This window comes from Poromitra crassiceps (assembly GCF_964638095.1).
Source record: "Poromitra crassiceps genome assembly, chromosome: 2".
Taxonomy (NCBI): domain Eukaryota; kingdom Metazoa; phylum Chordata; class Actinopteri; order Beryciformes; family Melamphaidae; genus Poromitra; species Poromitra crassiceps.
The window spans coordinates 62,473,982-62,501,971 of NC_139624.1; the positions used below are offsets into that span (position 1 = coordinate 62,473,982).

Below are 27,990 nucleotides of genomic sequence, written 5' to 3' on the forward strand. Positions count from 1 at the left end.
GGCAAATATTCTCAGGTAAACCTCTACAACCGTAGAGATGGGGGACGCCCTAATGGCAGAATTCGGGATGGCCGCTTCCTTTCTGAGGAAACCAGATATGGAGCGTTTGGAGGCCCAGACCCGACCATTTGACATGAAGAAAGAGTGCTTTGTGACTGACCCTGAGGTGGAGTTTGTCAAGGCCAGGGTACAGGCCAGAGACGGGGTTCATGTTACCGCTGAAACTTACGATGGAAAGGTATGTTTACTACAAACATACAAAAGTAACATGGCCATTTTGACATGTACTAGCTCCTTTGAGATTTCTTTTTACCTTGATATGTATTACTTACAGTATTACACACAGTATTACTATGTATTAGTAATTACTAGTATTATGATACAGTATTACTTCAAAACCGTTCAGGCCTGCTTGGAAGTGTTTGGAAGCCATTCTGTGCTGATTCATCATTGCCATAGTATTTTCAGTTTATCTGAAAATATACCTTTAACACTTAAAACAATGTCTGAGTTTAAGTAAGAATACAGTATATTTGTACTATAAATAACATAAAATAGGTGGAAAAATCCTTTAAATGAGGCTGAGAGAGGGTTGCATCTTGATTAATTGGTTGATGATTGATTAATTATATCACACAAATTTCTACTTAATCAATCATCAGACAGTGACTGTGAAGGATGCTGAGTGCTTTCCCCAGAACCCGCCAAAGTACGATAAAATTGAGGACATGGCTATGTTCACCTTCCTCCATGAGCCTGCTGTGCTGTTTAACCTCAAAGAGCGTTATGCAGCATGGATGATCTACGTGAGTAATGTCAACCAATCTGCAGATCTTTCCACTGTCTCAACCAGTCATCTAAATGAAAAATACTTGTGATATCCTCCTCTACAGACCTACTCAGGGCTGTTCTGTGTGACTGTCAATCCCTACAAGGGGCTGCCAGTGTACAGTCAGTCAGTGGTCAATGCCTACAGAGGCAAGAAGAGGAGTGAAGCTCCTCCTCACATCTTCTCCATCTCTGACAATGCCTATCAGTACATGTTGACAGGTAAAGTAATTGTTTCTCATGTTGTCTCATTATAAGATTATACTATCAATACTGTGTCCACAAATAATCACTGATTTCCTGTTTTCCTCAAAACAGACAGAGAAAATCAGTCTGTCTTGATCACGTAAGTTTACTACATCTATAACAATTCACTAACTGTAATTTCATTAAAAAACAATTAAATAAATACATAGGCATGTCAATATACAGAATTTGTAATATTGTATTGACCTGTCCAGTGGAGAATCTGGTGCTGGAAAGACTGTGAACACCAAGAGAGTCATCCAGTACTTTGCCAGCATTGCAGCTGTTAGTAGCAAGAAGGAGGAAAAAAAGGATGATAAAAAGGTAGTAGCAAAGTAATGTAAATAAGCCCATATAACTCAGACTTGCTTTGTTTTATCATAAGACAGTAAGACAGCTATGTTACACGTCATGTACTGTACATGTATGTTATATCTAGGGAACCCTGGAGGATCAAATCATCCAGGCCAACCCTGCTCTGGAGGCTTTTGGAAATGCGAAGACCATCAGAAATGACAACTCCTCTAGATTTGTGAGTGAACTTTTGCTTGTGAACACATTGATATCCAACTTTATAACTTTATAATGTTTATAATGTTTTTATAATGTTACGCAATGTTTCTTATGACTAACTTCTGAAAAGGATAGTAACATAAAATGTTTGAAATACTCCCTGGGATTATAGTATGATCCACTCCAAGGCAACTGCCATTGTTGTTATGGAACTGTATAGTATAATGTAATGTGATAAAGTAATGATGATTGGGTTCATCTGCCCACAAACGTCTGTTTTGTCCAATTGTCTAAAGGGTAAATTCATCCGAATTCATTTTGGAGTTAGTGGGAAGCTCTCATCTGCTGACATTGAAACTTGTAAGTTAAGAATCTGCAATAAGCTACATATTAACTACTATACCACTGAGTCTAATAGAGTAGAAAGGGAGGTACATAATGATCATCTTTACTCATCCTTACTTATCTTATTCTGGGTAGATCTATTGGAAAAGTCTCGTGTCACTTTTCAACTGAAAGCTGAAAGAGACTACCACATCTTCTACCAGATCCTGTCTCAAAAGAAACCGGAACTGCTGGGTTAGTACAGACCAGTGATCATTTTAGTAAAACTTTTTTTTTAAGTGAGCTGATTATGCCTCAAGTCATAAAGAGGTGACAATATTCTATACAAGCCAGCCATGTAATGGGGAGTATCTAAACAAAAATCTGAAAAGCTCTACTTTCTATCAGATGAGAAAAAGGGGAAATTCATACTTTAACATTGAGAACGACTGAAAGGTACAACTTGCAATGAACAGACCAAAGTTCCATTAATGATCAACCTGGATCCCAACTTTTAAGATTGTAGAATTTTTAGTGTTATTATTTATTTATGTTTTCATATAATTTAAAGGCATCAATCCCCAGAACCTGCCAACCTATGATAGAATTGATTAATTAATTCACTGTCAGTTTGTGGTATACTAAGTGAAATGGTTTCTTCACAACTATTATTATAATTATTGGAATATTTGAAAAATATATGAAAACATGTTAATGTAATTTTTTCCATCGTTTTACAGAGATGATGCTAATCACCACCAACCCCTATGACTACCAATTCATTTCCCAAGGACAGACCACTGTAGCTTCTATAGATGATGCTGAGGAGCTAATTGCCACTGATGTAAGTGCAAAACTTCATGTCCTATCAATGAAACCTCTTTTACCATCTCTATAGTAGCATTACATTTTGTTTCAGGATGCCTTTGATGTGCTGGGCTTCACCCAAGAGGAGAAGAATGGTATTTACAAGATGGTTGGTGCCATCATGCACCACGGCAACATGAAGTTCAAGAATAAGCCGAGGGAGGAGCAGGCAGAGGCCGATGGCACTGAGGGTCAGTGTTTAATCAAAGTTGATCTCATGTCAATGTCAAACACACTGTGCTGCAAGAATGTGCCTAACTAAACACTGCCTTTCCAGATGTTGATAAAGCCGCATACCTCATGGGCCTGAATTCTGCTGACATGATTAAGGCCTTGTGTAACCCAAGGGTCAAAGTAGGAAATGAGTGGGTTACCAAAGGTCAGAATGAGAATCAGGTGAGCAAGTCATGAACTATCTATGAACTAACTATGAGCGGTCATGAAAATAGAAAAACCTTTTTTCCCCAATTTGTTATCAAGAGATTTTCTGGTTGAGAATATTCTTCGAATAATCTCCTCTGTCTAGGTGTACTACGCTGTTGGTGCACTGTCAAAGTCAGTGTATGAGAGAATGTTCCTGTGGATGGTGGTGAGAATCAACCACCAGCTGGATACAAAGAATGCTCGCCAGTACTTCATTGGTGTGCTGGACATTGCTGGATTTGAAATCTTTGATGTGAGTTCTTAAACTTAAGTGTTGCATGTGCCAACATCTTTACACTTAATAATGAAATGAAAATTTAAACCAACCACATATTACTGCAGTTTAATCAGACCGCAGAATCATGTCACCCCACAATTGAGTCTGCAGATCGGACTGAAATATTAATTGACTTTGACCTTTTCCAGTTCAACACCTTTGAGCAACTGTGCATCAACTTCACTAATGAGAAGCTGCAACAGTTCTTCAACCACCACATGTTTGTGCTGGAGCAAGAGGAGTATAAGAAAGAGGGCATTGTGTGGGAGTTCATTGACTTTGGCATGGACTTAGCTGCCTGCATTGAACTCATTGAGAAGGTTGGTGTGGTGTCAACTTTGATTTCAGAGGCAACGAAAACTGATGCAACAAAAGTGTAACACGTTTACAAGACTGAATATTTCATTCAATTCCAATTCCTTCCTTCCTGTAGCCCATGGGTATCATGTCCATCCTTGAAGAGGAGTGCATGTTCCCCAAAGCCAGTGATTTAACATTCAAAACCAAGCTGTATGACAACCATCTTGGCAAAACACCCAACTTCCAGAAACCAAGGATGATCAAGGGGAGACCAGAGGCTCATTTCTCCTTGATTCACTATGCTGGCACTGTTGATTACAACATTGGTAACTGGCTGGTGAAGAACAAGGATCCTCTCAATGAGACTGTGGTCGGACTCTACCAGAAGTCACCACTTAAGTTGTTGGCCTTGATTGATTGATTGATTGAATACTTTATTGAAACAATGGCACGAGAAATACAGCGTAAGACCAGATTCATTGAAACAAAAGGAATAAAACACAACAAAGCCCGAGGGCTTATTTCCATTGTGGTCCTTGACGTGAAGCAAATGGAGTGAGTGTATGTGTGCATGTATGAGCGCGTGTGTGCGCGAGGGACATTTAACAAACTAAACATTATATGCGTTACACACATAAATAAATACAGGAAAAACCATCTATATGTATATACATACATATAAATACATAAAATACAAAAACACGCGTACACACTTCCACCCCTGTACACATGCCTAAATACACACATAAATATACATGTAACAAAAACAATACAACCTTTACACTTCTGCAATAATCATTTCGAAATCAATTCTTGCAGAAAGGGTCAACCTTAGGGGCCGCTCTGTAGCCACTGTTTTAAGGTGGACTTATACGTGAGTTTGGACCCTAGATCTTTTATATTTTCGGGGAGACTGTTCCACAGAATCGCTGCTGAGTATAAAAAAGTAAATTTACCTATTAAGGTTTTAAATTTAAAAGGAACAACGTTGTTTGAGCTTCCCCTGGTGGAGTGACTGTGCACCTCGCTAACCCTCAGGAAATAGCCAGAGAGGTACACAGGGGCTTTCAGGTTGATGATCCTGTGGACCATACACAGCTTGATATGAGAGACTCTCTCCTCAACTCTCAGCCACCCGAGACTGAGGAAGTGAGAGCGGAGGAGAGAGGCTCTGGGGTGTAGGCCCTGGACAACCCTCACCAGTTTATTTTGGGCCGTCTGAAGTCTGGTTTTAAGTTTGGCTGCAGTGGATGTGAACCACGAGGAGCAGGCGTAGTCGAAATGGCATTGAATTAGAGCATTTGCCAGTATCAACAGCGTAGCACTGTTTATGACTGGGGAGATGCGAGCTAAAAATTTGGTCTTTTGATTGACCTTAGAGATAACTTTTAAGGCCATCTTTTCGCCTGAGAGCTTGTTGTCAAGGATACATCCCAAGTAGGTGATCTCCTCCTTTGAGGGTACGGACACGTCACCCACCATAATTGAAAATCCCGGGGATTTTTTAAGCTTAAAATTGGACGCAAATAAAATTGACTCTGTTTTTCCTAAGTGGAGAGACAATCTGTTGTCCGAGAGCCAAACCCCAACATTTGAAAGTTCCATGCTGAGCTTTTTTTCTACCTCCCCTTTGTCCGCGTCGGAGAACAGGAGGGCGGAGTCATCAGCGAACAGGAACAGAGGGCAGTCACAGGCAGATTTCATGTCATTTATATACACCAAAAATAATAATGGACCTAAAATGCTCCCCTGGGGGACCCCGCAGCTAATGGGGAGGGGGCGGGACAGTGTCCCATTTATGTCTACCACCTGCCGTCTATTTTCCAGGTAAGACCGAACCCAGTCGAGGGACGTGCTGTTGACTGGCTATGCTGGTGCAGATGCAGGTATGTAAAATGTTGCCTCAGCAAACAGATAAAAGGCATATTAAATATTCAAGATGATTTTGGTAACACACAGAATCTATGCTTTATTTAACTTAGCGGATGCTGGCGGCGGAGGGAAAAAGAAGAAGGGGGCCTCCTTCCAGACTGTATCTGCATTGCACAGGGTGAGTTGACACAAGATAACATGGAAATGAATGACTGCGCAAGACGCTTCCGCTCAACTTTGTTGAGGGGAAAGGCTTCCCAAAGTTAAATGGACTATATTTAGCCTGAATACACGGTGCTAAGGTAAGTTGTTGATGTTTTCTGATGTGCAGTGTTCATAAACAGCGCAAGATGATTTGGATATTGACGATTATTCTTCGTATAGCTACACGCACCGAACTGTGACGCCCATACCGTGACGTCATGGGACGAATACACGTACTGTGACACCCCTAGCATGCATGAAAATATGTTATTCTTTTTTTTCTTCCTCAGATTTGTTTATTAGTTTTTCAACAACATACAGTTGTTCAAAAGGTCATTTGTCACGCTTTGATATTGTGTCAAATATAGTATGCAGAAGAACGAAATCTTGCACAATCCAGTGACAGAAACATAAAAAACAACACCAACACAAACAAACAACACAAAACGTACATATTGGTCACCAAGAAAAAAAGAAAAAAAAATCTATACTAAATTTACATGATACAGAATGATACATTCCAAACCCACCATCTGTGCATGAAAGACTGTTACTCTGGAATGGCAGTAAACTCCAACTTTTTAACGTGTGTAAAAAAGGGCCCCCAGGTTTTATCAAATTTGTCAAGTGAACCATTTACAGAGCACCTGATTTTTTCAACTTTAACAAAATAAAGAATGTCCCTGATCCATGCGGAATGAGAGGGGGGTGCAGTTGACTTCCACCTAAGCAAAATCAGACGTCTAGCTAATAAAGTTACAAAAGCAACAAAGTCTGCTTTATATTTTGGAAGCGGCAGAGTGTGAGGCAGAACCCCAAACAATGCTGTAATAGCTGTTGGTTCAAATTGGGTCCCAGTACAGTCTGAAATTGATTTAAAAATGTCCAGCCAATAACTGTACAGGGAAGGGCAAGTCCAAAACATGTGAATATATGTAGCAGGAGCCCGGCGACATCGGTCACATGTAGGGTCAACATCATTATAAATCCTAGAAAGTCTGACCTTAGTGAAGTGAACAAGGTGAAGGATTTTGCATTGGGTCAGACCAAATCTAGCACAAATAGATGAGGAGTGAACCCGATGCAGAATGTCCTCCCACAGTTCCTCGGAAATCTCCTCACCCAGATCCTCCTCCCACTGGGTCTTTATATTATGTAGTAAGGCTGGGCGCAATGAATGAATATGTTGATACAGACAAGAAATCAAACCCTTTACAAAAGAAAATGGAGTTAAGAAAGAGTCAATGGGTGAGGGCTCCGGGAGGTTGGGAAAATGAGGGCTTAAATTACGAACAAAACTGCGGATCTGTAAATATCTAAAAAAAGAATGTCTCGGTAGAGGAAACTTCTCAGAGAGCTGCTGAAGGGATGCGAAGGTATTGTCAATGTATAAATCACTAAAAGTCTTAATTCCTGAGTTGGACCACAAGGAGAAAGCTTTATCCACCAGAGAAGGATGAAAGACCGGGTTAGCCGTTATTGGAGCTAAAAATGAAAAGGTCTGCAGACCGAAATGGCGTCGGAATTGCTTCCAGATCCTCAAAGTAGACTTAACTAATACATTTTTAGAATAGGGAGAGGAGGAAAAGTTAAGGGGGCAATGAATGAGAGTCGTTAATGAGGCAGGTTTAGCGGAGAGTGACTCCATACGCAGCCAAAATATGTTATTCTTGCCTTTTTTGTTTCCTTATTTCGGTAAACTGTTGTACCAAAACAGTCATGGGATTGCATAAATTGGGTATGGCTACAAAGCTGAGACTCTTGTGAATCCAAAGAGCCCAATCCCATTAATGTGTGATGAAATATAGGGGCCTATCTTGGTACAGGCAATATCCCCTATCCTCGAAATATGGTGGGGATGCAATTCTCGACGGGATGCATCTACAGCACGTGCCGCAGGCGCAAATTAGAGTCGTATCAAATCATCTGCGCCCCCAAAATGCCAGCGCAAATGGGATTTGGGCGGTCTTAAGTAGCAGAATTATTCACAGGTCTGGCCAAGCAATGCTTGGGCGTTACATCAATAAAACCAATCGGATTCCCGTCTCGCAATCGCTGTTTGTGCGAGGCATGCAATATGCTGTAATTCTCTCCATGCATAATAGAGTGGACTCACTCGTGCCGAGGACAGAGAGAGATGAAGAGAGCTTGTTGACAGATCGTCTGTGGTGCCAACGACTCTCCGGGTTATGGGATAGGTGAAGGTGAATAGCCTATGTCCATTGTCCAACAAGTTTTCTCAATTAATTTCCCTCTTTGCGATGTGATAAAAGTTTCTCAGTGAGATATAGTTGATTGCCTCACTGAATTATCTGCTAATACCCAATTTTAGCAGCAGAATTTGATGTCCTGGCATGGCAAGGCTGTGCGTAATGACATATCCAAAAGGAATTTTAGAATATCCAATGAGAGGAACCTACAATCCGCTACAGAAAAATGAACATTCATGTTTTTTTTTATTAACTGGCCCCTGGCCTCGTGCCATTTTGCAAAAGCTGCCCCCGGGCAAAGCAAGTCGAGTATCCCTGGCGTAAGAGGTGCTTTTAAAAGCTCTTAGTGCAAAGTAATTGCACGCTCCTGACGATAGGATAATGCCATCTATCCCCACATTTTTGCACTGAAACGCCTGGTTTGGCATGTGGCACGCCTATGTGCAGTACAATTATAACAGGCATGCGCTTGTGCACGCCCCCAATTTGCATTGCGCGCGGTGTTAAAGGAGAATTCCGGTTTTTTACACCACGGTCCTCATTTCCAGCTTAAAATATGATGTTTTACTCACCCAAATACCTTTGGTTTCATTCGGATCCCCACAGAAGATCTGTCGCACTGAGTACACTCCTCAAACAGCCTATAATTGGAGCATACGGGGCAAGCTCCATGCGCTCTGTAAATAACACTTTTTCAGTCACGCCGCGCTCCATATCCTCATTATATGATACATAAATACACGTGAGGCTGTTTGTACGCCTCCGGGCTGTTCAGGTCTCCTCATACGGGGTCAAAAATGCCCATGATTATGTTAGTGAAGAGCAGAACCAGAAGGCATGAGATAGTGTGCCCTCTGACACCTGACGCACAGTGGCGAGACAGAAGGGAAGATCTTGTGTAGTTTATGCTTGGAGTAGTGAAGACGGTGAGCTACATTAAATTGGATCAGCTGGTGCCTGCTATTAACTGAGCAGAGTTGTACTAGAGACAGACTCCTTTCTCCCCTGTCTGAGAGAAATAGCCTGGCTGGTTCGATGTTTATCCGTTCACCTGCGTCGCGTTGAAGCACTTTTTACAGACTGGCTTCGTTTGATGTGTCCAGGAGCTTGCCTTCGCTGTCAGCAACGTAAGCAAAATACTTCCACATTTCGCTTCGTGCATTTGCTTTCTCTACATACAAGCGTTGGGCGGCTTGCAATTTTCGCTGTGTCTATCCTGTGTCGGGCTGCTGCGAAGTGCGGAGGACTGAAGGACTGGCCTCTCTCGAGCAGAGAGGGGAGGGGGGAAATCGGCACGCCCACACATGAAGCAGACATACCGCTCTTCTGACAACCTCCGAACTGGTGAAATGTCCGCAATGACGGGGTCGCGCTTATACCGGAAAACAACTTTCACACATGAAGGCATTACACTGCTTTCTGGTAATTTCCCGGTAAAAAAGCGCATGTGTGAAAACGGCTATATAATGTCAGATGAATCAATACCAAGTTCCCCCTGCCATGCTTTTCTAATCCTCTCAGTAGAGGCCGTGCTGCAGTTGTCAAACAGACATACAAATCTAGAGATAAGATGCTTGGAGCGAGGAGGGCTCAACAATACATCAAAAAAGACATGTTCATTTGGGAGCGCTTCAAAGGTGCAAATCTTTGATCGAACATAATGTCTGATTTGCAGGAATCTGAACCAGTTCGTGCCGGGCAACTCAAACCTCCTCTTCAGCTGATCAAAGGATGCAAAATGACCATCTATGTATAGGTATTTGATGGAAACTAGCCCCTTCTCGCTCCAAGCATGGTACTTTTTGTCTGACCATGGAGCCAAAAAAGAGTGATTAAAACAAATTGGCGTATGGGCAGAAACATCTGGTAAGCTCAAGACACTCCTGATTTGATTTAAAATTCTGACAGAGTTTTTCACAATGAAACTTACATTTTTTAAAGACCCGGGCCTCTCTAACTTGGAAAACAACATGGCTGGCAGGGAGGAGTTTGCAATAGAGCTGGCTTCCATTTTCAGCCACAGGGGGCCCCCGGAAGTTAAGTTACCTGGAGTCCCTTGCTGCCAATACATCAGAGCCCTAACATTGGCCAGTAGTAGTGCCTACATACTGTAAGGCCAGTCCTCCCTCAGAGTTGGGTTTTTGCAAGTGAATTTTTGAAATTCTGTGGTTCTTATAATTCCAGATGTAGGACAGAATTACAGAGTCCAGTTCTTTGAAAAAAGCTGATGTGAGAAAGATGGGAAGATTTTGACAAAGATAAAGGAACCTAGGAAGAGAAAGCATCTTAACTGAGTTTATACGGCCAATCATGGAGAGGGGCAGGATTTTCCAGTTTTCTATACATTGTTTAAGTCTTAAAACAAAGTCCGCAAAGTTAAACTTAAATATTAATTTAGGATCTCTGGGTATGGTCAAGGCAAAATAGGTGAGGTGGTCTTTTGCCAATATTCTTTTTTTTACTTGACCTTATACTGTATAAGATGACCTATTGTGAGCTCTAGGATAATCACAGCCTTGTTAAACTCTCTAGTCTAGACTCAGAATGTAGATACATAAAATGTATGGGATGTCCAGGTACATTGAAGATAAGTGTGTTTTTCTGATCCATTTAAATAGTGCTTGTCATCCAATCATCAACATTGTCAAAATCGCACAAATCTCCAATTCTCAAAAGTTATTGATACACAGCATCATTAATTTACTTTTGTTTATGCCTACAAAGCAAATGTTACTCTGTACTTGAGTTCTCCACTGGAAGGGATTTTAGATGGGCCACCATTGTATTTAAGCAAGCAGTATTCTACCTTCCATTCTACCTGCATGCAGAATATACTGTATATAGGGAGACAATAATTGTTTCATCATTGTAAAGCCACAGAACAGTAAAGAGGATATTAATGTGTTGTGTGTAGTTTTTCATAGATCTAGCCTCTTCATTTTGCTCTCAAAGTGCACCACATTGATTCATTTTTACTTTAAAATGTAAAAGAAATTCTCCCGGGGGGTCATGCCCCCAGACCCCACTAGGAGGTCTGCGGTCCGGGATATTCTCATTGGGGACTGAGCTCCCCTAAAGATCTGATCCTAAAACCGCCCCTGTAGAACATCCCAGACATGGTGTGTCTCGTGGTTTGGTGAAGTATGGGCCAAATTTGTAGGAGTAGCGAAAAAGTTGTTTTGGACAGAATATTAAATGGCAGCAAACCTTTAGGGCAGAAATGGGCGGGGCCTCCATGGATAGGTGTGGCTTGACACAAGGAAAACAACCGCCAAGGATTTACAACCACAGAGTTATGGCCTTTTACATTTTTAAATACTGTATATATAAATAGTGACCCCTATAAGCGAAATGACACAACATACTGTAGCGTTCCTGGTATTTATGGAATCATGAGGCTTCTTGTTGGTACAGGGTTCTTCATTCACAGTTAGTTATCTGACAACTCTTGGTGGTTGCTACACCCATAGCTAGCTAGCTGCTTCTCTTTTGGCGGTATATGGAGACTGACTCCCGCATGTTCTGTCCGACCGGAAGTCTTCCCCAAGCATAGTGTTCCCCCCCAGTAACACTCTCACACTTCTATTGCTCACCACATTACATGTAACTCTGGATCGCTACATACTCCCCGCCCAACAATAAGGCCAGCTCCCACGCTGGCACCATAACCCACACATATCCCTGTACCAAAACACACCCAACACTTCTTTCTTTTTAGCAACTTTTTTTTCCAAACACATTATATCCCTTCATTCTCCAGCCTTCCTCCCACATCTTTCATCCCCCACAATATCTCATGCCATGTACATTATCTTTTCTTTTTTTACATCCATTTCCAACCACCACCATCCTCTTTTTTTTTTTTTTTTTTTTTTTAAATAACGCTCAAAGTCCTGGAAATGTCCCGGAGCCCGTGGCTCTCTGTGCGGCCGTGTTGCTCTCTGTGATTCTGCCTGTGGGACCGACCCCACCTGCAGTGTCTCTGAGACTTCAAGTCCCTGGGTGGTGGCCGTCCGGTCATAGCTGGACGCCCCTCTCTGTGGAAACAGATTCCTTCTCCCAGCACGTGTAGGTGAGACCGCTGGGCGGCTGAGATCTGGGGGAAGGGTGCACCCCCCCCGGTACGGGGCCAACCTGTCCCGGTGGAGTACCTTCCTGCCACCAAGTGGCATCTGCACTCGGTACACCACCTCCCCCATTCTCTCCAGGACCCTGCATGTGCCTGTCCAGTGACAGTCCAGTTTAGGGCATCGCCCTTTCTTCCTCCGGGGTGCGTACACCCAGACCAACTCCCCCTCCCGGAAATGGTTTCCCTTTGCCCTCACATCATAGTTCCTTTTTTGTCTCATGCCCGCTTTCTCCAGCTGGCCTCGAGCGAAGCTATGAGCGGACTCTAACCGATCTTGCAGCCTCCTGGCATACTCTCGCCCCGGGGGCGCATCCAGTGCGTCCGGCGGTTTGCCGAACGCCATCTCCGCTGGTGTCCGCAGTTCTCGGCCCAACATGAGCAGAGCGGGTGTGCAGGAGGTGGACTCTTGGGCGGCAGATCTGTAGGCCATGAGGATGAGGGGCAGGTGCGTGTCCCAGTCTTTCTGGTGCTCCTCGGTGAGGATGGCCAACTGCTTTTTCAGTGTCCGATTGAATCTCTCCACCAGGCCATCGCTCTGGGGGTGCAGTGCTGTGGTCCGCGTCTTTTTTATGTTCAGTTTCTCGCACATGGTGGCGAACACCCGTGACTCAAAGTTCCTCCCTTGGTCACTGTGGAGGGTCTCCGGTGCTCCGAACCTACTGAACATGCCCGCCACTAGTGCGTCGACCACCGTTCCCGCCTCCTGGTCGGGCAGCGTATGCTTCTGGCCATTTTGTGAAATAGCCCATTGTGGCCAGGACGTATCGATTCCCATTTTCCGTGCGCGGAAACGGTCCCATCACGTCCACCGCCACCCTCTCCATGGGAGCTCCTGCTGCTAGCTGCTGGAGGGGGGCGCGAGACTGGTCTAACGGACCCTTGTACGCTGCGCAGAGGTCGCAACGGCGGCAAAAGTCCTGCACGTCTCTCCTCATCCTCCCCCAATAAAAACCCTGCCTAAGGCGACGGAGGGTTTTATTTACCCCAAAATGTCCGGCCCCTGCAGTTCCATGGCAGCTCCTGCACACCGCCTTTCTCAACGTCGTCGGCACTACTTTCCGCCACTTGCTCTCCCCCGTCGCTGGCTCCTTTCAGGACTTCATCAGCACCCCGTTGCTCAATCTCATGGTTTCGAACTCTGACCACAGCCCCTTGGTTTCGTCGGTGACCCCGGCCACCTCTTCCCACGGCGGCTTCTGGCCCTCTTCTACCCACTGCAGGACTGGCAACAGCTCCATGTCGTTCTCTTGATGGACCCTCCATTCTGCCGCTTCTGCCACCTGCAGCGCCTTGCACACTGGTCCGGCCCCCGTATGGTTAGGGCATATCCTCGCTTCCTCTTGGAGCTCTCTCTCCCTTTCTTCTCGCAGTACACACACCCTCTCTCTGCGCAGGGCCGTCGTGACAGGGCGTCTGCGTTGACGTGGCGCGCCCCTGCCCTGTGCTCTATGGTGAAGTTGTAGTCTGCCATCCTTTCTAACCAGCGGCACACCTGTCCCTCCGGAAGGACAGCCACTGCAGCGCCGAGTGATCGGTCCGGATGGTGAACCAAGGCTGTCCCAGGAGGTAGTATCGGAAGTCCCGTAATGCTTCTACGACGGCAAGGAGCTCCCGGCGGGTGACGCAGTAGTTTCGTTCTGTTTTGTCAAATGTTTTGCTGAAGTACGCCACCACCTGCTCCCCGTCCGGCCCCGTCTGGGACAGCACGGCCCCCATACCCCCATTGCTGGCGTCAGTGTCCAGTAGAAACGGCAGTGTGGGGTCTGGTGCTCTAAGCACCGGAGACTCGGTCAGCGCTTTCTTGAGGGATTCGAAGGCTAGGTGGCATTCTGTCGTCCAGTGGAAGTCTGTGTTATTTTCCTTTAGCCGGAACAGTGGCTCTGCGATTTTAGAAAACCCCTTTACGAATTTCCTATAGTATGAGGCTAACCCTACGAAGCTCTCGAGTTCTCCCTTGTCTCTGTGGGTGGGCCACTCTATGAGCGCCCGTGTCTTCTCTTCCAGGCTGCGGATGCCCCCCGCGCCGATGCCATGCCCTAAGAACTCTACCCTCCTCTTCAGGAAGTGGCACTTATCTGGGTGTAACTTCAGACCCGCCGCTATCTTCTGCAGGACCTTCTGTAACGCCCCCACTGCTGCCTGAAACGAGCCCCCGTGTGTCAAGATGTCATCTAAGTACACGCATTCGGTTTGGGGAATGTCTCCCAGCAGCTTCTCCATTAATCTCTCGAACGTTGCTGGTGCGTTGCACAGACCGAAACTGAGTACTCGAAACTGCCACAGCCCCCTCTCAGTGCGGAAGGCGGTCTTTGGCTTGGCATCGTCGCAGAGGGGCACCTGCCAGTACCCGCTGCGGAGGTCTAGGGATGAGAACCAGGATGACTCCCCCACCGCATCTAACAGCTCCTCGATGATGGGCAGCGGGTACGCGTCTTTCTTAGTCACTCTGTTCAGCCCCCTGTAGTCTACGCAGAATCGCATCTTCGAGCTATTTTTCTTCTTTACCAACACTACCCCCGACGCCCACGGGCTCTCGGATGGCTCAATGATCCCCGCACGCAGCATGTTCTCTACAGCTTCGTTCGCTATCTCCCTCCGCGCTGCTGGGACTCGACGGGGATGCGACCTGATGGGCCGCGCCCCCTCAGTGTCTATTTGATGTTGCACCAGGTGGGTACAGCCTAGCTCATCATCGGACATCGCGAAAATGTCTTTATATTCCTCTAGTACTCGCCACAGTTCTTCGCTCTGTTGGGGTTCTAAACCCTCACTCTGGCGTTGATGCAATCTTCTCAGCATCTCTAACCTCTCGGTCTCCCCCTCCGCCTGTAGCGGTGGCTGAGGGAAAGTGTTCGGAGGTGGGCCAGGGGCATGGTTTTGGGGAGGGGTTTGGTGCGGGGCAGGGGTCTGGGTTGGGGGAGGGGCTTGGTTTGGGTGAGGCTCGTGCTCAACAGTGACGCGGTGTACTGTGATGCTATTTACGTTTGGTTGCTCCCCTGGAGCGGTGGGAGGGTGACCCATCTGGACTACTGGCCCCCCTGCGAACGTGAGTGTGCTCTTCCCTAGGTCTACTGTGCATTGGTTTAGCGTCAAGTAGTCCTCCCCCAAGATACAGGGCCCCGCCATCTCTACTACCCATACTGGAAAGTTCACTGTCTGTCCCCCCACAGTTATCATCACGGACCCCCTTCCCCTCATCGGCATCAACTCACCGGATACTGTCCTCAGCAGCTGTGTCGCTGGCTGCTCCAGAAGCGTTCCCTCGGGCATCATGTTGGCGTTCACCAGCGTTGCCGTACACCCCGTGTCCACCAGGGCGACACAGTACCTCCCCTGCAGGTAGACTGGAACATGGCAGCCGTTCATCGTGCGCTGCCCGTTCTGCATGCTGACAGCTCCAGCGATGTCGTCTACTTCGGGGGAAGGCGGAGCCCCACCTCCCCGTTGATGTCGGTGGGCTCCCTCCCGCGACGACGTGGCTGCGGGGAATATGACATCGGAGACCCGTCTCGCCCCATCTAGACGGGCCCCGTGCCGTTTCCCTGGTTCCACGTTCTCCGGCGGCACTCTGCTTCCCGATGTCCGGGGCGCCCACAGCCCCAACAGATCATGCTCCCCGCCCCTCTGGTCCAGTTATTGTTCCGCGGGGTGGGCTGCCGAGCGGGGGTGGGCTGCAGGGTCGCGCTTCGGAGCAGTTGTTCTTTTAGCTGCTGCACCGACTCAGACAGTTCTCTCACCATGTTGCCTTGCTCCGCCAACGCCATCTTCCACGCTGGCTCTTCTTGTAACGGGCTCTCCGCCACCACTCTCACCACGGGGGCGGCTCCCTTCGTGCCGCTGCTCACGGCCCAACCCTCCACTGTCTCTCTTTCAAGCGCCAACTCCAGCGCCACCTCCAGTGTCTTTGGCCGTTTCAGCATTACTTGATCGCTTAGACTTCGCGGCACGATTGCCTGGATAAAGTAATTTCTGGCCAACTCATCCAGCGACTCTGGCGGCAGCCGGCTGTATACGCGCCGGCTGAGGATCTCAATGTCTGTTGCCAGTGCCCGCAGCGACTCCCCGGTCGTCTACGCCTGTTACACAGTTCCGCAACCACGATGCCTTCCTCTTTGCATTGGCCGAAACGCCTCCGCAGGGCCGCCATCACCACATCTAAGTCTTTTGTATCGGCCATCGCCGCCACGCACGTTATAGCTTCGCCTTCGAGGGACATCACCAGATGGCTGGCTCTCTCCTCCCTCGACCAGCCATTCATGTCCGCTGCCACGTTAAACATTGTGCAATATGGCTCCCACTCGCCTTTACCGTTGTATTTCGGCGGAGTCACTTCCTTCTTGCCTCGGCGGGCGCCGTCCCGCGCCGTCTGGATCCGCGCCACTTCCCCGTCACTGGCCCGCAGGCTAGCCTCGCTGGGCCGCGGAATAGCCTCCATGGCTACGGCGACAATGTCGTCTGGCTCGGTCTTCACTCTCACCAGCCCCTGGCTTTCCACTGCCTGTCCCGCTTCACTGACCCGCGGGCTAGCTTCGCTGGGCCGTGGGATAGCTTCCGTGGCTACGGCGGCAGCGCTGTCTAGCTCGGGCTTCACCCCCACCAGCACCCGGCTTCCTACTGTCTGCTCCGCTTGGATCTCTGCAGGAGCGGCTATGTCTGCCCGGTCCTGCTCCTCTTCGGACGCCTGGCTGTCTGCCCCGGCTCTTTCTCTTCCCGCCTCTCGTTTGATTCTTCTCCGCTCTTTCCTCAGGAACTTCTTCACCATCTTGCCGATACGGAGGCAATATTCACCGCTTAACTTCTGACGCCAATGTAGCGTTCGTGGTATTTATGGAATCATTGGTACAGGGTTCTTTATTCACAGTTAGTTATCTGACAACTCTTGGTGGTTGCTACACCCATAGCTAGCTAGCTGCTTCTCTTTTGGCGGTATATGGAGACTGACTCCCGCATGCTCTGTCCGACCGGAAGTCTTCCCCAAGCATAGTGTTCCCCCCAAGTAACACTCTCACACATCAGTTCCTAGCTGCAATCGAGACACTTCTATTGCTCACCACATTACATGTAACTCTGGATCGCTACAATACATACCTGCACACCTCTACCAAGTTTGGTGAGCATCGGACAATGCATTCTTGAATTATGGCGATTTTGGTGAAAATGGCTCCACCCACAAAACTTTGGAAGTCGATTATATCGCAACGGTCTGGACAGTGGTTTTGTGCATGACAGCCAGACATGCTGTGTGTAATGGTTTGGTGAAGAATGGACAACATTTGTAGCAGGAGCACCAAAAAGTGTTTTGGACAAAATTCTAAATAGTAGAACAATCTAGTTAGAGGAAATAATAATAATAATAATAATAGATGGGACTTATATAGCGCTTTTCCATAGCTCAAAGACGCTTTACAGTAGGCTACACAAAACTAAACACTGGGGGGGCGGGGGAAGACGTTAGTGAACATATAACGACAGAGATTACACTAAACACTGAGTACTATGTGGGGGGGGGGGCGATAGTGGTGGGACAAGACAGTAGACAGAGACAGCACACAAGCAAGGATGGGGGGAAGGAGCAGAGGGACTAAGAGAAGGCGGTGGAAAAGAGATGGGTTTTGAGGCGGGAGTGGAAGACTGTGAGGGACTCTGATGTTCTGATTTCTTGGGGAAGGGCGTTCCAGAGTCTGGGAGCTGCCCGAGAGAAAGCTCTGTCCCCAAAGCTGCGGAGTTTGGACTTGGGGTGGAAAGGAGGTCGGCTGAGGAGGATCTGAGGGACCGGGAGGGTTGGTAGGGGGAGAGGAGGTCTGTGAGGTAAGGGGGGGCCAGTTTATGAAGGGCTTTGTAGGTGATGACCAGGATTTTGTAGTTGATGCGGTAGGGGATGGGAAGCCAGTGGAGTTCTTTGAGGACAGGGGTGATGTGGTGCCAGGATTTGGTGTGGGTGAGGAGTCGAGCTGCTGCATTCTGAACCTGTTGGAGTCTGTTGATGAGGGTGGAGTTGATGCCGTGAAGGAGTGAGTTGCAGTAGTCCAGGCGGGAGGAGATGAAGGCGTGAATGAGAGTTTCAGCAGTGGAGTGTGAGAGGGAGGGGCGAATTTTGGCAATATTACGGAGGTGGTAGAAGGAGGATTTGACAATTTGACGGATGTGGGGTTCAAGGGAAAGGGTGGGGTCGATGATGACGCCAAGATTGCGTGCCTGGGAGGAAGGGGAAACAGTGGTGTTATCGATGGTGAGGGTAGGGTTGTTGGTTTTGGAGAGCTATGCTATGGTCTGACAGAGGGAATGGGGACGGATGGATGTTGTGGACTGGTTGATTGAGGGAGCAGACGAGGTCGAGGATGTGGCCTTTGACATGGGTGGGGAAAGTGACGTGCTGGGTGAGGTTGAAGTTGTCCAGTAAGGTGGTGAATTCAGAGGTAAACTTGGAGGTTGGTGAGTCGATGTGAATGTTGAAGTCGCCGAGGAGCAGTAGACGGGAGGAGAGGGATGAGGCAATTGTGAGAAGTTCAGACAGATCAGATAAAAAAGATGGGTTTGGTTTGGGGGGCCGGTAGATGAGAATAACAGTCAGTGAGAAGCAGGTTTTGAAGGCAAGTGATTCAAATGAGGAGACAGTGGGGAGGATGAGTTCTGAAGTCCGAAAGTTCTGGTTGAATATTACTGCAAGGCCACCTCCACGGCAGGAGGGACGGGGTTTAGAAATGTAATTAAAGCCAGGGGGGGATGATTGGTTGAGGGAGAAGAAGTCATCAGGTTGTTGCCAGGTTTCAGTGAGGAGGAGAAAATCAAGTGAGTTGTCCAGTACTAGTTGATGCAGGAGGGGGGCTTTATTGTTGAGTGATCGGGTGTTGAGGAGGGCAAAAGTGGTTGGATGGGAGGGTGGAGTAATGGGGGCAAACAGGAGAGGTCGGAGGTTGTCGAGGTTGACAGTGCGGGATGTTACAGTGGAGGGGGGACGGTGGGAGCTAATTGTATGGATGTAGGAGACCGGATGGATGTTGGGGATAGTGGAGGAATGAGGATGGCGGGGGTGTCTGGGGCTGCGGTGGAGATAGCGGCGGCGGCGGAGGATGCCAGCAGAGCGAGTGGGGATGAGTGCATCATGGTGTAGCCTGTAGTTGTTATTAAGAAGCAGGAGTTCATGGGAAGAGTAATGGATATGAGGGGGGAAGCTGGGCTGAGGGAAAAACAGGTAGGGAGTAGCATGGAGGAAAACAGGGGGTAGGGTGAATAGGAACATGAGAAAGTTGAATGCGGGACCCATAATGGCAGCAGAGGGGTGGGAAAGTGGGGTGGGAAAGTGGGGTGAAAGTAACGTTAGCACGGGCAAGCGTTACGGTGCTACTCATGGTACAGATGAGTTTGTGATGAATGAGGCCAGGGAGAGTGGTGTCCGGAGGGTCCAGTGAGTGAGGTAAGGGTAATGGTAGTCCGAATGAGCAGAGGGAAATAGTCGGGGTGAGAATACGAGCGGAGAAATTAGGGACAGAGCCGAGGGCAGCTCACCAGACGTTAGCTAGCTGGCTAGCCAGGTGGAGCTAACAGCCGGTTAGCAGAGGAGCGTAGGTAGGGGGGGTAAGGAGACAGTGAGACAAGACGGACAGAGACGAAAACGGTATAGAGAAAGCAAAACAAAAGTCGATAAAAGAATAAAGTAACGTTACAAAACAGGGAAAAGACAAACAGTCAGACGAAGAAGCGGCAGCCACACACGACGCCAGCAGTACTCTCCGACAAACACAGTGACGTAGTGACGTAGGACAAAATGGGTGGTATGGGGCCTATATCAGTAGATGCATTAGGACCCAAGGAATCCAGGGAAAAATTAATTTGATTGTAGACGCTACCATACAAAAGTTATGAACCAAAACGTAAAGAGGGCTGTTATAGCACCACCATCAGTCCAATTGGTGTATTTTCTTTTACATTTTACATTTTGATCAGCAACATTAATGGTTTAAGATAGTTTTTCAAATTATGGTGTACTCTATGTATTTAATATTGACAAATATCCTAACATCTTCCCAACATTGTTGCTTCCCTAGGAAAATTTGAACAAGCTCATGACCAACTTGAGGTCTACTCACCCCCACTTTGTCCGTTGCATCATTCCCAATGAGACTAAGACTCCTGGGGCCATGGAAAATCCTCTAGTCATGCATCAACTGCGTTGTAATGGTGTGCTGGAAGGCATCAGGATCTGCAGAAAGGGTTTCCCGAACAGAATCCAATATGCTGACTTCAAACAAAGGTAACAAATAAAACTAAAACAAAACTAAATAAATAAATAAATAAATAAATAAAAAATATATATAAATAAATAAATAAATAAGTAAATAAAAGAATAAGATGAAGAAGAGTAAGAAGAAGAAGAGGAAGGGTAAACCTAGATTATTTCAAATGAGAAAGTGTGTCTCTATGAGACACAAATAAGATTTCAACATCCACATCAATGTGGATGTTGAAATCCACATCGCTCTTAATGTCTGCTATTCATTTCAGATACCGTATCCTCAATCCCAGTGTTATCCCAGAGGGAACGTTCATGGACAACCACAAGGCAGCAGAGAAACTCCTGGGCTCACTCGACATTGACCATGAACAATATAGATTTGGACACACAAAGGTTAGCTCTGTAACAAAAAGGCAAAGCCCTCTCACCAAGAATAAACAGTCATCAATTACCTTATATTTCTATATTTCTATAATTCATTTTTAGGTGTTCTTCAAAGCTGGTCTCCTGGGTCTTCTTGAGGAGATGAGAGATGATCGTCTGACTCTAATCATGACTGGAATTCAGTCAAGAGGCAGAGGAATGATTGCCAGAATTGAGTTCCAGAAACTTGTTGAGCGCAGGTTCGAATATTGTAAATGACAAATATTAAATAAGGATTGAGAGGTTAAAAAAATCATAATATGTAGATTCTAAATGAATTATCATTCACAGGGATGCTTTACTGGTCATCCAGTGGAACGTGCGTGCCTTCATGGGTGTCAAGCATTGGCCCTGGATGAAGATGTACTTTAAGATCAAGCCTCTGCTGAAATCAGCTGAAACTGAGAAGGAGATGGCAAACATGAAGGAAGAATTCCTGAAGCTAAAGGATGTATATGCTAAAACAGAAGCCCGCAAGAAGGAGCTGGAAGAAAAAATGGTCTCTCTTCTCCAAGAGAAGAATGACCTGCAACTCCAAGTCCAAACCGTTAGTTACAGAGATGTCACATTGTTTGAATGCTTACATCTTAGTAGTTTTTTTATACTATTACATATTATCTAAATAATAGCTGAACCTCTCTTCAACCAGGAGCAAGACAGTCTCTCAGATTCTGAAGAGCGCTGTGAGGGTCTGATCAAGAGCAAGATCCAGCTTGAGGCAAAATCCAAAGAGCTGACAGAGAGACTGGAAGATGAGGAGGAAATGAATGGGGATCTGACTGCAAAGAAGAGGAAGCTAGAGGATGAATGTTCAGAGCTCAAGAAGGATATTGATGATCTGGAGCTCAGTCTGGCTAAGGTGGAGAAGGAGAAGCATGCTACTGAAAACAAGGTATTGTATGATTTTTCCTTGAACTAATTTTGATAAAAAAATATATCTATATTTAAAAGCTCTTCAACTGAGGTATACTGTAATTATTAAGGTTAAAAACCTGACTGAGGAAATGGCATCATTGGATGAAATCATTGCCAAGTTGACCAAGGAGAAGAAAGCCCTTCAGGAAGCTCACCAGCAAACACTGGATGACCTGCAGAGTGAGGAGGACAAAGTCAACACTCTGACCAAGGCAAAGGTCAAGCTGGAGCAGCAAGTAGATGATGTGAGTATGCGATTGACTTTACACAGTTTGAATTTGAAGCCTAATGTATAGTAAATGTGGTTGATGACATGATTTTCTATTTATGTGTTCTAATAGCTTGAGGGATCACTAGAACAAGAGAAGAAGGTTAGGATGGACCTTGAGAGAGCAAAGAGAAAGCTGGAAGGAGACTTAAAGTTGGCCCAGGAAAGCGTAATGGATCTGGAAAATGACAAGCAGCAAATGGAAGAGAGACTGAAGAAGTAAGAATAACCTCTATAACATCTCACTCACCGTGTACCTCACCTGATCAAAAAATCTAAATGTTGTACATTCTCCAGGAAAGACTTTGAGGTCAGCCAGCTCAACAGCAAGGTTGAGGATGAACAGGCCATGAGTGCTCAGCTCCAGAAGAAACTGAAGGAGCTTCAGGTAATTTCAGCTTCAATAAAAAGAGTGAATGTTTTTGTTTGATTTGTCAGAAACAATGTAGCTACTGAAATTAATAATATTTTCAGGCTCGTATTGAAGAGCTGGAGGAAGAGCTGGAGGCAGAGAGAGCTGCACGAGCCAAGGTGGAGAAAACGAGAGCAGAGCTGTCCAGAGAGCTAGAGGAAATCAGTGAGCGGCTTGAGGAGGCTGGTGGAGCCACTGCTGCACAGATTGAGATGAACAAGAAGAGGGAGGCTGAGTTCCAGAAGGTGCGCAGAGACCTTGAAGAGGCCACTCTGCAACATGAAGCCACTGCTGCTACACTTAGGAAGAAGAATGCTGACAGTGTGGCTGACCTGGGAGAGCAGATTGACAATCTTCAGAGAGTCAAGCAGAAGCTGGAGAAAGAGAAGAGTGAGCTCAGACTGGAGCTTGATGATGTGGTCTCCAACATGGAGCACATCGTCAAGTCCAAAGTACGTAAAAACTCTTGATCATGAATAATTAGGCAACACATTCACAAATCTGTCCCTATAATAACTTTATGGATATCTTGATTTCAGGCCAACTTGGAAAAAATGTGCCGTACTCTTGAAGACCAAATGAATGAATACAGAACAAAAGCTGAGGAAGGGCAGCGTGCCATCAATGATTTCACTATGCAGAGAGCAAAGCTTCAAACTGAGAATGGTATGACAATGAAAAGTCAGGATGTCGATCAATAAAAATGTGTGGTAGCTCAGTGCAGAAATGGTCATTGCACAACTGAGTCCCCCATCAAATATTTTATTAATCCAGACTTTTTGCTGAAGGTTGAAATAAAAAAAGATAAAGTATGTAGATAAAATAATCTACATGTGAAAATCACACCAGAAAGCAGGAAGTGCCCAGTCGTTAAATGCTTAAAACCTTAAGGAGGATGGACACATTTTGCTAAATCAATGTGAATAAAAAAGAGCATTTTCAACAGGTGAGCTCACCAGGCAGATGGAAGAGAAGGACTCTCTTGTATCTCAGCTCACCAGAGGGAAGCAGTCATACACTCAGCAGGTTGAGGACCTCAAGAGACAACTGGAGGAGGAAGTCAAGGTATTAAATTAATATGGTCACCAACACCAGATTGTATCAGTAATCTAGCACAATAGAAAATTACATTGTTTTTTTTTCATCCTAAAAGGCTAAGAATGCACTTGCCCATGCAGTGCAGTCTGCTCGTCATGACTGTGACCTGCTGAGGGAGCAGTATGAGGAGGAGCAGGAGGCCAAGGCTGAGCTGCAACGCAGCATGTCCAAGGCAAACTCTGAGGTGGCTCAGTGGAGAACTAAGTATGAAACTGATGCCATCCAGAGGACTGAGGAGCTTGAGGAGGCAAAGTAAGAAATCATATCTCTTCCTTGAGAGTATAAGCATGGCTTATTATCAACTAGATATGAGACACTTTACCTTAAAGATCTGACCACATAGCCTTGAATGTGCCTGCGCCTAGTTTCCCCTCCAAAGTACTCACATTCAAGATTCAAGATTTTTATTGTCACTCCATGGTACAAGTATCACGTGTGAAATTCTTGTGCTGTGGACTCCGTTTACAACATAGTACAAATGTAGGGCATATATGGGCATACTCCAAGTTGAACACATCTCAACTGTGTTGCACACACTACGTCAATGTCAGACAGAAAAAAATAGCAGCGGCAGGAGGAATGTATGGTTTGGATGCAAACTCATGGAGAGTGAAAAAGGTGACAAATATCAGGGCAGAATTTATTCAGAAATCATTCACTTAAAATGATGACTGTCACCTAAACGGGACTACTGTAGTTTGCATCGCATCAACTACATCCTCCACATAGAATGTGCTCCTCATCCTCTTCTTCAAGTGCAGGAAGAGCCATGGCTAACTTCCAATTGTCAAATTGTATTTTCAATACCGGTAGTTGGTCTTTTGGTAACTTTTGGTCTGGTAACTATAATACATAACTTGATTGCTAAATTTGACTGTCCGTGACCGTATTGCCTAGCCCCAGTATATCTGTCTGTTCTGCTCTCTCTCCTCTTCCCCTGCTCTCTTCCTACCTCTCTCCCTCTCCCTCTCCACCTCCTCCCTTTCCCTGCTCTCTCCTCCCCCACTTTCTCTCCCCCTTTCTTCCCTTCCCTCTGTCTCTATCATAGGATTGTTCAACCATCTTATTATTATTATTATTATTATTATTATTATTACTACTGTAATTTAGTTATTGTTGTGTCAGCTAGATTTAGCTAGACATAATCTGTGAAGCCCTCTGAGACATGCTTGTGAATTAGGTCTATACAAATAAACTTGACTTGAAATCCATCATAGAAGAGGGAGAGAGAGAGAGGGGGCAGAGATACACTTCTTCTTGCATGGAAACTCTTGGTCTAATGCCATTACTCTCACTGTCATCAATATTGCTCTCTCACACATACACATAAAACCTTGTGGATGCAACAAGTCATTCCAGGAAATAGTAGATGAGGAAGGTTAAAAGAAAGTTGATTCAACAAAAAAGGTAAATTACATCACAAAATAACTCCTGGAAAAGACGGAACATCACAGATTGATGTTACCAGTGGAAAAGCATCCAAATATATAAATATTTCTTTAAAATCTTTGTGGATCTGGAAAAACAGGATCATTGCCACATTTTGCATTTCGGAAATTAAGGGCTGTTGAGTCTGTTCAGTAATGACACAACTCCCTCAACTTCAACCAAACATGTTATGCTTCTTCTGTCTCAAACAGGAAGAAGCTAGCCCAGCGTCTGCAGGATGCAGAGGAAGCTGTGGAAGCTATTAATGCTAAATGCTCCTCCCTGGATAAAACTAAACACAGACTCCAGAATGAAATTGAAGATCTCATGGTGGATGTGGAGCGATCTAATGCTGCTGCTGCAGTTCTGGACAAGAAGCAAAGAAACTTTGACAAGGTATAGCTAGTAGTAAAACTTATTGAAAGCATTGTTATTTCTATCATTGGACATGAAACAAGAAAGCATTTCAACTTTTTGGTGATAACTGTACAAGTATATTCTGTAGGTCCTGGCTGAGTGGAAGCAGAAATATGAGGAGTCCCAGACTGAGCTGGAAGGTGCTCAGAAAGAAGCCAGGTCTCTTGGCACTGAGCTCTTCAAACTCAAGAACTCTTATGAAGAGTCTCTGGATCATCTGGAGACCACAAAGAGAGAGAACAAGAACCTCCAAGGTCTGAATAGTATTAACACATTGTTAATTTGAATTCCAAAATGAATGTCCCTGTTAACTTCTACTCAATTCTCTTGGGTTTTGCTGGGTGGCGCTTTGGATAACAGAGGAAATTTCCGACCTGACTGAGCAACTTGGTGAGGGAGGAAAGAGTATTCATGAGCTGGAGAAGGTTCGTAAACAGCTGGAACAAGAGAAGGCTGAGATACAATCTGCTCTGGAGGAAGCTGAGGTGAGACTAGACATATAGGTTTATGAATAGCTATATGTAAATGTAAATATTTATTCACTTTAAAATGATAAAAGCACAAACATGAACAGGAATTTGATTTACACTTCTAACAGGGGTCTCTAGAACATGAAGAGAGTAAGATACTTCGAGCTCAGCTGGAGTTCAACCAGGTTAAGGCTGAGATTGAACGCAAACTGGCTGAAAAGGAGGAGGAGATGGAGCAGATCAAGCGTAACCAGCAGAGAGTAGTGGACACTCTACAAACCTCCCTGGAGTCTGAAACTCGCAGCAGGAATGAGGCTCTGAGGCTGAAGAAGAAGATGGAGGGAGATCTCAATGAGATGGAGATCCAACTAAGCCAGGCCAACAGGCAGGCAGCAGAGGCTCAGAAGCAGTTAAAGGGCCTCCATGCACATCTCAAGGTAACATAATATTAGCCTATTTGTACTTATTGGATCATGTAAATAAAAACAGCACATATAAAACATATTGTCTACAGGATTCTCAGCTGCAGCTGGATGATGCTCTTCGTGGCAATGATGATCTGAAGGAGAACATTGCCATTGTGGAGAGACGCAACAATCTGATGCAGGCTGAACTTGATGAGCTGAGATCTCTGGTGGAGCAGACGGACAGAGGTCGTAAACTGGCTGAGCAGGAACTGCTGGACATCAGTGAGAGAGTTCAGCTGCTGCACTCTCAGGTATGTCAAAATTTGTAATCACTCTACAGTATATATCAATTTCTAAACATTAACATTCAGTATATACAGTAGTATATTATGATAAATTGCATGCTAATCTTACTACTACTGGCCTATGATAATATTGATTCTCTATTATCTGTAGAACACCAGCCTGCTGAACCAGAAGAAAAAGCTTGAGGGTGACGCATCCCATCTTCAGAATGAAGTGGAAGAGGCTGTGCAGGAGTGTAGAAATGCTGAGGAGAAGGCCAAGAAGGCCATTACTGATGCTGCCATGATGGCAGAGGAACTGAAGAAGGAGCAGGACACCAGCGCTCACCTGGAGCGCATGAAGAAGAACATGGAACAAACTATCAAAGACCTGCAACATCGTCTGGATGAAGCTGAGCAAATCGCCATGAAAGGTGGCAAGAAGCAGATCCAGAAACTCGAGTCCAGGGTAAGTGACTAAAGTTAACTTTCCTTACATGTAAATTACAGTTTAACAATGGTTGTGCTTACTAATACAAACTGTATGTTAGTAATGTTAGTAGAACCCACCTTATTACTATCCACATGGGAGAATAGAGGAAGTGAACACAGACTCATTTTTATAGGTGAGGGAGCTGGAAGTGGAAGTAGAAAGTGAGCAAAAGAAGAGCACTGATGCTGTGAAAGGAGTCCGTAAATATGAAAGACGCATCAAGGAGCTCACCTATCAGGTATATTCATATGCTAACAGATACCTATCAGATATATTCGTATACCTGACACTCCGGATTCCAAATACATACAGTATCATCGGTGGAATGAGAAAGCAACGTTAACATTCATGCATGACTCTCATTCAATTTAAGACTGAGGAGGACCGCAAGAATTTAGCCCGTCTCCAGGACCTGGCCGATAAACTGCAGCTGAAGGTCAAATCTTACAAGAGAACTTCAGAGGAGGCTGTAAGTAGATGTGTTTGCTGATATTCTGTGTATTTCAGGTGTGTCTCCTCACTTGTTAAGTAATAAGCAATATTCAATGATTTCACAGGAGGAACAAGCCAACTCCAATCTGACAAAGTTCCGTAAAATCCAGCATGAGCTGGATGAAGCAGAGGAGAGGGCTGACACTGCCGAGTCTCAGGTTAACAAGATCAAAGCCAAGAGTCGTGATTCTGGCTCCAAGGTACATTAGGTTAAGTTATGATTTCCTTGCCATATTTGATACACAAAAATGTTAATGTGAATTACCAATATTTTGAAAAACTGATCAGCTAAGTTTTGATCAGCTACATTTTGAATGTAATGAAGCAAGTATATTATAATATGCATTTCTCTTTTTCCCCCAGAAAGGACATGATGAAGAGTGAAGCTCTGAATGGGATTCTGAATCATCCATATTAACTGTAGTGAAGTAGTCCCCCCCCCTTTATTCTTCTTTAA

At 45.5% G+C, this 27,990-nt stretch overlaps 1 protein-coding gene across 1 annotated transcript; it reads left to right on the forward strand.

Moving 5' to 3' along the window:
* Nucleotides 1-37: 37 nt before the first annotated feature.
* On the forward strand, nt 38-27,917 carry LOC310795288 (myosin-7-like; the record flags this gene model as incomplete). The annotated part of the gene is made up of 37 exons (XM_083657342.1): nt 38-238; nt 663-806; nt 894-1,050; nt 1,147-1,174; nt 1,290-1,398; nt 1,514-1,606; nt 1,884-1,947; nt 2,068-2,166; nt 2,652-2,755; nt 2,831-2,969; nt 3,056-3,174; nt 3,305-3,454; nt 3,628-3,798; nt 3,912-4,180; nt 5,738-5,828; nt 20,239-20,444; nt 20,696-20,819; nt 20,913-21,049; nt 21,141-21,396; nt 21,499-21,741; nt 21,833-22,009; nt 22,106-22,251; nt 22,330-22,420; nt 22,507-22,896; nt 22,984-23,110; nt 23,391-23,509; nt 23,598-23,794; nt 25,183-25,366; nt 25,476-25,641; nt 25,748-25,872; nt 25,986-26,294; nt 26,372-26,575; nt 26,721-27,017; nt 27,175-27,279; nt 27,415-27,510; nt 27,599-27,733; nt 27,897-27,917. The coding sequence occupies 37 exons, from the start codon at nt 38-40 to the stop codon at nt 27,915-27,917; spliced, it is 5,793 nt and encodes a 1,930-aa protein (XP_083513468.1).
* Nucleotides 27,918-27,990: the final 73 nt, after the last annotated feature.